At 55.6% G+C, this 13,023-nt stretch overlaps 1 protein-coding gene across 1 annotated transcript; it reads left to right on the top strand.

Annotated features, from left to right (window-relative positions):
* Nucleotides 1-271: 271 nt before the first annotated feature.
* GMEB1 (glucocorticoid modulatory element binding protein 1) lies at nt 272-12,690 on the top strand. The gene is made up of 10 exons (XM_082500393.1): nt 272-321; nt 2,149-2,315; nt 3,350-3,432; nt 4,402-4,526; nt 5,489-5,592; nt 6,030-6,184; nt 7,378-7,506; nt 8,271-8,408; nt 9,517-9,639; nt 10,718-12,690. The coding sequence occupies exons 2-10, from the start codon at nt 2,188-2,190 to the stop codon at nt 11,422-11,424; spliced, it is 1,692 nt and encodes a 563-aa protein (XP_082356519.1). The 5' UTR covers nt 272-321; nt 2,149-2,187; the 3' UTR covers nt 11,425-12,690.
* The last annotated feature ends 333 nt before the right edge of the window (nt 12,691-13,023 follow it).

Below are 13,023 nucleotides of genomic sequence, written 5' to 3' on the forward strand. Positions count from 1 at the left end.
CTCACCCGTTGACTCCGACTTTCACCATCTTTGCCTCTTCGGGATGTTCCTGCGGGCAGTAAACCGCCGGTGAGGCGCCCGCGGCGGGGACGGGGGAGAGGGCAACCGGCCGCCGCCGGGCGGCGGGGCCATGCCGCCTCTAGGGGGCGGCACGGCGCCAGGCGCGCGGGCGGCGGCGGCGGCCCCTTTAAGGCAGGCGGCGACCGGAAGTGCTGGCGACCGAGGCCGCGGCGGCCACTGCGCATGCTCCCTCCTGCCCGGCCCGTTCCCCCCCCCCCCCCCCCTTTCCCCTCAGCCCCCGGACTCGGCCGCTCGGCGACGGTAAGGGCCGGCCGGCGCCGCGCTACGGGAGCCGGGAGGGGCCAGGCGGCGGCGCGGCGGGGCGGGGCGCGGCGGGGCGTGGCGGGAGGGGGCCCAGGCCCGGCCCGCCGGGAAGGGAAGGGGAGGGGAGGGGGCGCCCCAGCGCGACGCCGCCGTACGTGCCGCCGCCGCGAGGGCGGACGTCGCGCGCGCCGCGGGGGGGGGGGGGGGGGGTGAGAAAGGGGGGGAAAGAGGGGGGGGCCCGCGCCGCTGCGTCCTCCCGCGGGGGGAGGGGGGAGGCCACACCCCTCCCCCGGGCAGCCCCGCCCCGCCGCGCGCCGCGGGGGGGGCGCCCGCGCCTCCCTCCCCCCCCCGCCCGCCCGTGACCTCGGGAGGCTGCGGGGTTTTTTTGGGGGGGGGGGGGGCGCTGACCTCTGACCCCTCGCCTCAGTGGCCACTGGGCTGCGGGGTGACCTCTGCCCGCCTCGGGGGGGCCGGGCCTCACCTCGGCCTGGCGGGGCGGGGGGGCACAAAGCGGGGGGTCCTACCGGCCCCGCGGCCCGGGAGTGGGCCCGGCCCTGCCCGGTGCGGCCACAGCCGGGTGCTGCGGGGGCCGAGAGGGTGAGACACCCCCCACCCCCCCGGCTGCCGCCAGCTCGGGGGGTCCCAACAGCAGAAGGACACGGAGCTGTTGGAGTGGGGCCAGAGGAGGCCCCGGAGATGCTGGGAGGGCTGGAGCCCCTCTGCTGGGAGGGCAGGCTGGGAGAGGTGGGGGGTTCAGCCTGGAGAAGAGAAGGCTCCGGGGAGACCTTAGAGCCCCTTCCAGTGCCTAAAGGGGCTCCAGGAGAGCTGGGGAGGGACTTTTTACAAGGGCATGGAGGGATGGGACCAGGGGGAATGGCTTCAAACTGGAAGAGGGGAGATTGAGATGAGATATGAGGAAGAAATTCTTGACTGTGAGGGTGGTGAGCCCCTGGCGGAGGTTGCCCCGAGAAGCTGTGGCTGCCCCATCCCTGGAAACATTCCAGGCCAGGTTGGACGGGGCTCTGAGCAACCTGATCGAGTTGAAGATGTCCCCGCTCGTTGGACTTGGCGTCCTTTAAATGTCCCTTCCAACCCAAACCATTCTGTGATTCTAAGAGGTGGCTGAGGCGCGGTGACCCATGGGGTGAGAGGGCCGGAGCGCGGCCCCTGCACCGGCGTCTCTCCTCACTTGTCCCAGCTGTGGGCCACCGAGCCCGCCATCACCTCCCATGAGGTCCTGTCCTGACAGAAGCACTTTCCCAGAAGCTTTTAAACCCTGCGGGGGTGATCCTGACCCGCAGGGCTGAGCTCCAGCCCCACAGCAGCAACAAAACCACCTTTGTGACCCCCTGTGAGGATCTCCTGTGGGATCTCCACCTCCACCACCGGGAATACCGGCTCCTCCGCAGCCCGTCTGGTGGGAAGGGTCAGCCCTGGTGGCGAGGGATCAGAGCATCCCGAGGGCGGCTGGGAGCTGCTGCCGGCTGGGGAAGTTACGAGTGGGATGGCACCGGGGGGGAATCTGCCTCTGTCGGTTTTGTGTTGTCGGGTGAGATGTTCCCAGCTATCGTGATGGAGAGGGGAGGAGAAATCCTCCTGTGTGTCCCCAGGCACTTCGCCATCTCTCTCTGTTGGTGAATTTAAACCGCCTGGTCCCCTATTTGGAGCCGGAGCTTTGCTCTGCCGGCCCCGTGGTCCCCACAAGCCCGGCCTTTGCTGCGGCGGGACTGGGCGATGATGCTCACAGACCGCTGCCTGCCCCTCTGCCCGCGCAGGCAGCGGTGCTGCCGCGCTACAGACCTGCCTCTGCTTTGCCCTCTGCAGCACCGCGGCACCCCGCCACCGCCGGGCTTCATGTGAGAGATGGCGAATGCCGAAGTGAGCGTCCCTGTGGGTGATGTGGTGGTTGTACCAAGTGACGGAAACGAAGGGGAGAACCCGGAGGATACCAAAACCCAAGTGATCTTGCAGCTCCAGCCGGTGCAGCAAGGGTGAGTTGGACGGTACCGGGGTGTCTGGGAGGTGCGGGGTGGGATGGGGAAGCATCCCTGGAGATTTTCGTGGTGTGGGGACCGAGCATCGCTGCATTTTCCAAGACTGCGTCGGTTTTGTGCCACGCATGGTAGAGAGGAAAATACAACGCAAAAAAAGCTTTTGTGTGTGTCGTTGTCATGGGGCCTCCGAGGACTGAAATTGTCCTGCGGGGACGTGTCTGCGCGATGCTGTCTCTGGATCGCAGCAGCCTGGCGATGGCTGTGGCAGTGGGGAATCAGCGAGGTGGTCACACTGCTGCCCCGGCTACGTGTCCTCCTGGTCTCCCTCTTCCCTCTCCAGCCCCAGGCAGGGTGGGTTTTTGCCACGCTGCAGTTGCTGTACGTGGTGGTCTGTGCCCGTGTGTTCAGATCTGCAGATGCCTTTGTGCCAGCTTTCCCCTGAAATAATCCCCCTCTAAAATCCAGGGAAGCTGGGACACTGGAGGGAATTTTGTCGTGCCCCTGGCAGCTGCTGCAGGGAAGTGGCAGCCACCAGGCGCTTCATCTTAACTCTGGATCAATCAGAACGTAAATATACTGGCTCTGGTTTGATAATATTCGCAGAGCAGTGTGGCTCTAGGCCTGATGGTGACTCTTCCCTGCGTGATCACCAGTGCTGCAGTGTCACACAGGGCTGGAAGGGAAATCCTGGGACATTGAGCTCTGCTTCCTGTTGTTGTGGGTAACCGCCTGTATCAGAAACCAGAGGAGAAGGCACAGGGAAGCGCGCTGCAGAGCTGCTTCGGTAGCGCTGGCAGCGTGGAGGGTGTGATGACAGGACTGGGAACGCCTCTGCGTGTTTCAGTCCTTGGGATTATTATCATATTTTGTATGTGCCAAAAAAATGCCTGTGATTGAAACCATATCAAACGAAATCCACGTCCTTCAAGGACAGGCAAGAAAGAAACAAACTGAATCTTTAACCCCGTGCTGTGAATCTTAATTTCCCATGATTTATATAGTTTCTTTATCGATGGACGCTTTCACAACAGGATTTACCAAGAGGGCTCCGAGGCCAGCGCCGCCGTAGTGGCCGTCGAAACCCACACCATCCACAAGCTAGAAGAAGGGATCGGTGAGTTCCTGCTTGGCGTGGGCAGAATCCCCTCCTCTGCAGGGCTGGTCGCCGCTGAGCTGGTGTCTCCTGTTCCCTGGGCTTCCTTCTGGCTCTGCCCCTGCAGATGCTGTTTCCCAGGCATGGATGTGGGTGCAGGGTCTGGGCATACTCTGGAATAAGAGTCTGCTGTTACTGCTTGGTCTCAAAGTCCTGGAACTGAGATCCTGGCTCTCCTGCGATGAATGGTAAGGGCTCCCACGGGGTCCAGGGGAGCCGAGCTTTCTCCCTGGTCTTGGTGTGCAAGACACTAGCAGGCAGGGATGATGGTTATGAGGATGGCGGTTGTGTCTGCTCTGGCTGAAGCATCAGACTCTGATCGATGGTTCTCTGCTGAACGAACAGCCTGACAGTTTGGGTTGGATGTTCAGAAGAACAAGCAGGTTGGCTCCGAGTGCTCCCTGCCATCCTGAGCAGTATGTGGGAAAAGTCTCCTGTCATTAGGTGCTGTCACTAGATCTTGACTAGTGTTCTGCTTCCGGCGTGGGTGTGGGTCTTTTGGCAGTATTAGCAGAAACTCTTGTGTGTGAAGAGAATATATTATCAGTAAATAGCTGATATCGCTGCTAAAGAGATACCAGAGCTCCAAGAAATCGGAGAGATATCTGTGCTTCAGTTTTTAAAGCATTTTGTTTCCACAAGGGTTGCTCTCATTGACCCCACCCCTTACAGATGTGTTGGATTTCTGATCTCACGTTCTCCTGATAGATGAGCTTCATTTTGAGTGTTGCTATATTAAAAAACAGATACCAGTTGCTGTTAGAGCTAATAATTGGAGAAGACTAAGACAGGACTGATCCTGAACTGGGATCAGCCCTTCTTTTGGTTTCCTGAGTGTAGGTCTCACAACCTGTGAGCTTTCAGCTCCCTCTTGAAGGGATTTGAGCTTCTTGGGTGGAAAGTTTCATTTTCACCTCTTTCCTCCCTCAGACCCCAGCACCATTGAAACGAACGAGGAAATCGAGATTGCCTATCCCATCACCTGCGGGGAGAGCAAAGCCATCCTGCTCTGGAAGAAGTTTGTCTGTCCAGGAATTAATGTCAAGTGTGTAAAGGTAAGGGAGTTTTCACAGTGGATTCCTTCTCTGCTCTCAAGGGCCGGTGCTTCACCTCCACAGGACTTTCTTACTTTTTCTTTTTCATCTGAGCCTTGTCCTGGAGCCGAGTGACTTCGCCTTTGCAGCGTGCTGAATTGTTAGCACTAAAATTGTTTCTAGCATGGGGAGAAGCAGGGGAGGAGTGGGGTAAGGAATGAAGGAACGCCTATCACCCACCTCCTATTTCAGTGCTGCTCTTGAGTACTGTTTAAAGCAGAGTCGCGTTTGGCACTCGACAAGGGACTGGGAGCTGAAGGCAAGCAGGTGATGCGTACTGAGATCTGCCAGAGCTTTTCTTGTCTCTTTCACTTGGTGTCCTGATACTCCAATCCTCTCACTTCCTCGGTGAGCAGGTTGCATTGAGCGGAGAAATCTTGCTGTTGCCTTTTTTCCACTTGCGAGTGTGCTAACGGAACAGCTGATGCGCTGAGGCTGAGTCCCCACATGCTGCTGCGGCGGCGAGAGCGCTCTGTTGCTGACCCTCGATGGGAACTATCTTAGTCACTGGAGCAGGACAGAACAGACGCCCGAGTGAATACCTGTGTCAGCTAGATGTTGCTCAGCTACTTGATGTAACAGGAGTCTCCCATAATGATCGCTGAGATGACTGTACATGTTCACAGAAGGAGCTAATTTGGTTCGTGCTTCGTATGAAAGCCTTCAGGGCTGTTCTTGGCTAGAGCTGTGTGGTTCTAATGCCGATGGCTGGCAGGTCAGCCCTGCAAACATACCCATTCTGGAGTTATGAGCATTGCTGTGCCAAGGGGATCAAAGCTGGTAGGGATTTGAGAAGCAGCTTCTCTTTCTGGGTGGAAGCGGGGACTTAGATGAGCTGTGGACTGGCTGTGTTGGATGTCCCAGTACGGTCTTCCGAAGTGATGTTAGCCTGTTTGCTGAGCCTTTGTTTATCTCGTTGTCAGTTCAATGACCAACTGATTAGCCCGAAGCATTTTGTTCACCTGGCTGGGAAGTCTACCCTAAAAGACTGGAAGAGAGCCATTCGCCTCGGAGGAATCATGCTGAGGTATCTGACTTGCCTCCCACTGTGTCCAGCGTCAGGGCTTCACCACTGCCACTGCAGGATCCTGAGCAGGCGTTTTGTCTGCTTTGCAGTCCCCGGGACATCTCATGGAAGCTCACGTTACCTGGCCAGCAGCCTGCAGAGATCCTGGCCCCGTGGTCTGAGGGGCAGGATTCTGCATCCCGTACATAAGTGGCCTCACCTGGGGGACCTGGTACTTGGTGGGGGTGGAACAGGACTGGAGCCCTGCATGTGAGGCTGGGGGATGGCTTGTATTTGCCGTTTGAAAGCCCTGCAGGAGATGTTTTGTTTGCAGAGTGGCGCTGGGTCTCCCTTTCTCCATCCTTCCCGTGGCCGTAGCATTCCTAGGTGGAATACTCCCTTTTGTCTCCAAGCTGAGATTTGAGCTGAGCCTGGTTCTCTCCCCACTCCCTGCACAGGAAGATGATGGACTCGGGGCAAATCGATTTCTACCAGCACGACAAAGTTTGCACCAACACCTGTCGAAGCACCAAGTTTGATCTCCTGATTAGCAGTGCCAGAGCACCAGTGCCGGGGCAGCAGAGCGTAGTGCAGACTCCTACATCAGCTGACGGTAGGAAACCAGTTAGCAATGCCACGGGAGTTTCTCTCTGACACTCCTCTCCCTCCCTGGGCTAATCAAATCAGGTTGACCCCCACACACGCTTTGCGCCTTCTCCCCAGGTGTTGCAGGGCAGTCCCACCATTGAGGAGACTGCTCTGGTTTCTGGGAAGGAAAATGCTCAGAGAAGCCTCGGCAGCATCTGTCAGGGAGCTCTGCTCTGCAGGAATGGGAGGGCTGGAAAGCAGCCGGTGTTACGCAGTGACTAGAGGCAGCCTTGGGAGCCAGGGGGGGGCCTCACCTTGAAGGGATCCCTGTTCTGGGGTCACCATGTGAGCAAACACCTGAAAGAGCTTGTACGGTGTTTCCTGATGTCCTGTTTGAGGGTCTATTACAAAGGCATGAGATGGGGCGATACTCAGAAATTAATCTAGGCGTGCTGACCTCCTCTGGAGCAGCCTGCTCCACGTCACCTGGACATCCTTGAACGGGGTATGATGGCTGGACATGATCTGATTGTCATTCCAACTGCAAATTCTCAGAGAATCCTGTGCTTCAGAGCAGAAAGTGATCTCTTTGCTGAGGTTAGGGGAGAAGGCTACTCCCAACCGTACCGCATCATTCAGTTGGGCAGGTTACATTTCTCTGAGGCTCTGGGTGGGTGGGATGGCAGAGCTGTCCATAGGAGAATCTCCCGGAGAGCACATGATAAAACCTTACAGTGGCTGCAGATTGGCTTAGTCCTAAATTCGATCCAGAAATTTAGGATTGAGGCAGATGTGTTTTGCTTCTGTAAACCAGCTTGGACCCTGACCCTGTCATTTCCTGAGAGATTAGGGCATCTCTAGGGTGCAGAGCTCCCTTTTGATGATGCAAGGGGAGAAGGGTGGCTGGGCTGAGGTTTACTTGTTCCCTTCTTTATGCTGATCCCTTTCTGCTCCTTTTATGCCAGGACTCCTGTTTTGCTTTATGGAGGGCGTGCGGTTTTCCCTCCAGAAGCCCCAGAGCCTTTCGCAATCACAGTTCCAATGAGAAGCGGCAGTATTTGCTCTTAGCTAATTCGGTTGAAAGAAGCCAGGCACAAACAACCTGACCACAAGAGTGAAAAAGAGCCCAGGAGGGATGAGGGGGGTGGAAAGCAAAGCAGAGATTCAGGGCTGGCACTCCAGGTGCCGCAGAGAGAGCTGATGTTGCCTCTCTGGCAGGGAGCATCACCCAGATCGCGCTGTCGGAGGAGAGCATGGAGGAGGGGATCGAGTGGAACTCGGCTCTGACGGCTGCCGTCACCATGGCCACTGAGGAAGGCATGAAAAAGGACACGGATGAGATCTCGGGTAAGCTCAAGCTGCTCGTTGGGTGTTTTCTCCCCCTCTCCTCACCTGGTACGTACTGGAGAATGAAATCCTGAAAATAAGGAGAGTTTAGGCGATGACGGAACTGTCCCCCAGCCCCTTGGCTGTCCCAGCATTTCCCAGGCGTGCAGGGTTCCTGCCAAGCGGAGCTCCTCACCGCAGCAGGGAGAGGGGGGCTTCAGCCCTGGCCTTGTGGCTGACAGATGATCCCCCAGATCAGCTGCTACTAGTTACAGTGAAGGGCTTTTTTTTTTGTTCATTATATGAATGCAAACGTTTTCCAGCCTGGAGCTAGACCGAAACCATCGGTGAGCAGTGTCTTGTTAGTACCCCGTGTTAGTACCCTGTCAGCTCTCTTGGCCGTGTCTCTCTCTCGCTGCGGTGCCTTGCCTTCCCTCTTAGGATCAGCACGGAAGCTTAGGCAGAATTTCCTCGAATTAAGATTTTTAAGCTCTGCGTCTTGCAAAGATGAACAGAGGTGGTGAAATGTTTTCTTGGAAGTCATGGTGCTGCTTGAAATCATGTTACTGATTTGCTGCTTGGATCTGTTTTGCTTCTTTGGGGTTTTGGGTTTGTTGGGTTTTTTTGTTTGTTTGGGTTTTTTTTGCTTGTCAAATCCACCCCAATGGCCAAATTAGAAGTTGTCTTGCATTCTTACTCGTGCCTGAAAGGTTTAAAGTAGCTTTGTGGGGAAAAATGCCAAATGCTCCTACATGCGGACTTCTTGTTCCCTCTCCTTGTGCCAGAGGACACGCTGATGTTCTGGAAAGGAATAGCTGATGTGGGGCTGATGGAAGAAGTTGTGTGCAACATCCAGAAGGAGATAGAAGAGGTCCTAAGAGGTGTCCAGCAGAGGTTGGGTCAGTCTCCCTTCCAGATGACAGGTAGGTTGTGAGCTCTGTGGAGGGGAAGGATGCTCGAAAGGGCAGCTGCAGGCAAAAAAAAACAAAACCAAAAAACCAAGTGACAAAGCTGTTGGCGCAGGGTGGTGCGCGAGTTACCGGTCCGTCCGTTAGCTGAGCTGTGGGAGCTGAGTCTGGGTGCGGTCTCCGCCTGCCCAACTGTGAAACGCACTCGCTTACACCACTGCGGGGCACAGGGACACAACATGCCACCCCATTCCCTGAGCAAAATGAGCCTGGCAGCTTGCTGAGACCATCGGGTGACTGTCCTCAGCTCCCAGCCCGCGTGAAAACCTGCCCAGGTTCACTTCTTGCACCAGAGTTATTCAAACACTTTCCTCCGTGGCAGTGCAGGCTTAAACGGGTCCTGCCCCCTCACTTCTCGTTCTGTCTTCGCTTGTGCCAGAAAACCTGTTTTTGGGGCTGAACCAGATGAGGGAACTGATCTGGGTTAAAAATAACTCCCCTCCCCTCTTTAGGGTTATTTGTAACTTGGATCAGTTCCCTAATCCAGTTCAGCACATGCCCCTGTGAGCACAGGGTTTGAGAGCACCTCTTGTTGATGCTCTTGCTGGGAGAACGTCTATGGTAGCCACAAACTTCATTTTACCCAGGATATTTTTTTTTATTATTATTTTCTAATTTAGCTTTGGGCTGGCGGATCTTTGTGTCTGGTAGGTGGCAGCTTTTGGAAGCTGTGAGTGATTGAAGTCAGTGGATTATAATAGAAATTTTGCACAGCTTTCAGTGGAGCTGGCTTGTTAATGACACTGTCAGCAGCATGGGGTGATGATTTGTAGGTGGAGAGCTCGTTTGTATCTCTCTGATTGCAAATTATGCTTTCATTTGAGCAGTTTTGAGCTGCTTGGGTGACACATCTCTGTTTCATTTTCTTTATCACGTGAATGGGATTGTTTAGTCCTTGGATGTCAGAAGGATGCGGGAGCTGGGTCTGCCCTTGTCAGCCAGCCCTTGTGAAAGAACAGAGAGTTTTACAAGAAGCAGCGGAAAATCATTGGTGTTATATGAGCGTCTTGACTGAGTCCCACCTGTGGGACTAGGCATTCGTCCCCATGCACTTTCCTTGCAGATGCTGCCGTCTTGAACAACGTTGCCCACACATTTGGCCTGATGGACACAGTCAAGAAGGTTCTGGACAACAGGAAAAACCAGACAGAGCAAGGAGAGGAACAGTTTCTTTACACGCTGGCAGGTACAGTCAGCGCCTAGTAAGGCTTCTCATCCTGCTGCTGCACTTGGGAACTGGTGTGACTTTCCTTTGACATAACCCAAATAAGGTTTATTGGGGGTTATTGTTCAATGCACTCTGCCCCGAAACGCATGCATCCCAATCCCTTTCCATCCTAAGGCTTGCGTGGAATTTCCCCTCTCCCTTGCCTCGCAGTGAGCGGTTGCTCGGGGCATTCGACAGCCCAAAGTCTGTGCCCTTTGCTGCAGTCGGGGTGCTGGGGGTGGGAGTCCGATTCCATCGGCATTGGGAAATAGGTGCTGCGAGCTAAGGGCTGTGCGGCAGTCGTCTGACCTGCAGGCAGCGCCGTGCCGTGCCCGAGCTAATAAGCTTCTCTGTGTACGGGCTGCTGAGTTGTCTGCTTGTCTTGGCATGGAGCTATCAGGTGTCTTGCATGGCTTCCCCTCAAGCTGAAGCCAATAACCTGACCCGGATTCCCCAGAGCCGCCTGCTGGATGCGTCTCCCTCCTCGCTGTGTCCTGTAGGACCTGTTCTTATCTGGGATGTCCTAGTCCCCTACTGCCCTGGATAAATGAGATTACTGTGCTACTTCTGACTTCCAGTGTTCACGCAGACAAGGGTGGAGGGAGATGTTTCGTTGGCCCCAGTACAGGTGCTCGGCTCCTGGGGAGGGGACCCAGCCAAGCTCGGGAAGCAGTTCCTGTTGTCTGGAGGGGCTTGTCCACTCTCCCTTCTAGGCGGGTCTAGCTTGGGGAGCAGAAACTACCATCTTCTCAGCAGCAGGAGTCGCCAACTGGTATAGAACGTTGCCCGTTCCTTCTCCAGGCGCTGAGAGACAGCCAAAGCAGGCTGAGCGGGTGGAGAATGTTGTCCTTTGTGGGTGGCGGGAGAATCTGGCCTTTTCTCTTCAGTGCAGTTTGGTCTTGAGTGAAACGCTGAGATCGTGCTCAACTGGGTGGTTAGGAGACCTCCTGTCGCAAACATGGGGTGTAGTGGTTGTTTGTGGAGCCCGCGAGTCCCCAGCAGCTCCCGCAGCGTGCTGGCCCAAGCCCGACGTGTTGCTTAGCCGTTCTCTTTGCAGACCTGGAACGGCAGCTGGAAGAGCAGAAGAAACTTGCCAAGGACCAGAAGGCGAAGTCCCAAACCATCCAGAACGTGGTGCTGATGCCCGTCAGCGCTCCCAAGCCCCCCAAGAGACCCCGCCTGCAGCGCCCAGCCTCCGCCACCGTCCTCAGCCCCTCCACCCCTATCCAACAGCCTCAGTTCACGGTCATCTCTCCCATCGCTATTGCGCCCGTCGGACAACAGTTCTCCGTGGGCAACATCCCGGTGGCAACTATTAGCCAAGGCTCCAGCCCGGTGACTGTTCACACCTTGCCGACTGGCTCCCAGCTCTTCCGATACGCCACCGTGGTGTCCTCCTCCAAGACCAGCTCTTCCGACACGGTCACCCTCCATCCGTCCTCCAGCCTGGCGCTCCTGAGCTCGGCGGCCATGCAGGACAGCGGGGCCCTGGCGAACGTGGCGACTGTGGTCAACCCCGTGGAACTGGTGGCCATGGAGTCCGGCCTCACTTCCACCATCCAAGCCGTGGAGGGCACCTCGGATGACGGGCAGACCATCATAGAGATCGACCCGGCGCCGGATCCCGAAGCAGATACGGAGGAGTCGGAGGGCAAAGCTGTGATCCTGGAGACAGAGCTGAGGACTGAGGAGAAAGTGGTGGGAGATGTGGAGGATCATCAGCACCAGGTCCATAACGTGGAGATTGTGGTCTTGGAGGACTAGTGGGGAAGGCAAGCGTCGGTTTGGGGAAGAGTTGGGAAATTGTTTTATTTTGGACTTTTTTTTGTTAAGCATCTTTTCCAGCCGCCCCATTTGTTTCCATGGATATTTTCATTGTACTGTATATAATATATATATAATTTTTTTTTTTTTTAAAAAAAAAAAAAACAAAATAGCTGGAGAAACATGTGAGACCTGGAAAAGGCTCCGTCTCCGTGGAGCACTGAACAATACTGCCTGTTTTCAGGGTCAAGGAGAGACTGGATCTCTGCTGGACAGCCCAGCTGGGAGGAACTGGACGAGGGCTCCCGGTGCCGAGCGCGCCGTGGCCCAACCACGCACATGGTGCTTCTGCTCCGGGCTGCCCTGGCCCCGAGGGTTTTATTTCAGAGAGACGATAACCAGTGGCTGGAGTGTTGATGTGACTGTGGGAAGGGGTGACGGCTTTGGGGTGGAACAGGTACCTCATTTGTATTTTTATTTTTCCCCAGGGAAGGGAATTCTGTCGGACTCTTCACTGTCACCTCAGCTGGGATTTTTTTAATTATTATTCTTGCTTTGGGGAAGAGGACAGTAACTCTGCCTTTACTGTCCATATTCTCCTCCTCCATACAATTTGGTTTTATATCTATATTTTTTTTGTATTTGTTTGCTTTCCCTTCCCTTGTCTAGATTTCCCAGCTGCAAAGTCCCTGGGACCTACTCTCGCCTGTCTCGGGAGTCCCTGTATCCCAATCCCACCTCTTTCCCTTCGCACTTTTCCCCCATCCCTTTCCCCGCCTGGCCAGGCTCGGTGCTGCAAACGCCGCTTGGAGACTCCAAAATCACTTCAACCTTTTGCATAAAGGCGAAGAGAAAAAAAAAAAAAAAAAAAAAATATATATAGCAACTCGAGCTTAAAACCACAACCTCCCCCTTCGCTGCTCAGCGCCGCAGGGACCTTTCGGGGTGTACAAAGCATGTTGTGCTCTTGCTTTCCGGGAGAGCTGGACTCCGGATCGGGGCAGCTTCTGTTTACACAGTGTGCTGGGGCTGCTCCCCGCTTGTCGCTACTTGTTTAGTGGTTTTATTTTTGTATTATTATTTTTTTTTTTTTTCTTCTTTCTTCCTATAATCTCTTGGCAGGTTTGGAACCGGCACATTGGCTGAAATAATGCGCGCTCCCCTCTTTCCCTCTCTTTATTTTTATTTTATTTTTTTTATTTTTTACATTGGGTCGGGGGTCCCTTTGGGCTCCGCCGCGGTGGGAAGATGGAAAGGGGGGGGAAGCGCCGGGTGCTGCAGAGGTTTTGGGGGGGTGGGGGGTGCCGGGGGGGGGGGGGGGGGGAGCTGCTTGGCTGGAAATATTAAGCAAAACAAACAGCAAAGGAAACACACCTGGGGAGGGCGGGGGGGGGGGGGAAGGAAGAGGTGTTTGGCTATTTTTTTGCATTAAAAGGAAAAAAAATCCAACTACACTTGGATGGTTTATTCGTGGTGGCGGCTCCGTCACTGCGGGGCGGGCAGGGATCCCTCTGCCCCCTCCACGAGGGGCGGCGGTGGCTGTTGGGACCCCCTGCCTTGGCAGGGAAGCCAGATCCCATGGATTTGGGATCGGGGATC

This window comes from Vanellus vanellus (genome assembly GCF_965231255.1).
Source record: "Vanellus vanellus genome assembly, contig: HAP1_SCAFFOLD_1430, whole genome shotgun sequence".
Lineage (NCBI taxonomy): Eukaryota > Metazoa > Chordata > Aves > Charadriiformes > Charadriidae > Vanellus > Vanellus vanellus.

Bases quoted from the DNA above. Each gene is read 5' to 3' on its own strand.
- GMEB1 (XM_082500393.1), top strand. From the start codon at position 2,188: ATGGCGAATGCCGAAGTGAGCGTCCCTGTGGGTGATGTGGTGGTTGTA. The intron at 3,433-4,401 runs GTGAGTTCCTGC...TTCCTCCCTCAG, and splicing joins CAAGCTAGAAGAAGGGATCG to ACCCCAGCACCATTGAAACG. The intron at 8,409-9,516 runs GTAGGTTGTGAG...CTTTCCTTGCAG, and splicing joins GTCTCCCTTCCAGATGACAG to ATGCTGCCGTCTTGAACAAC.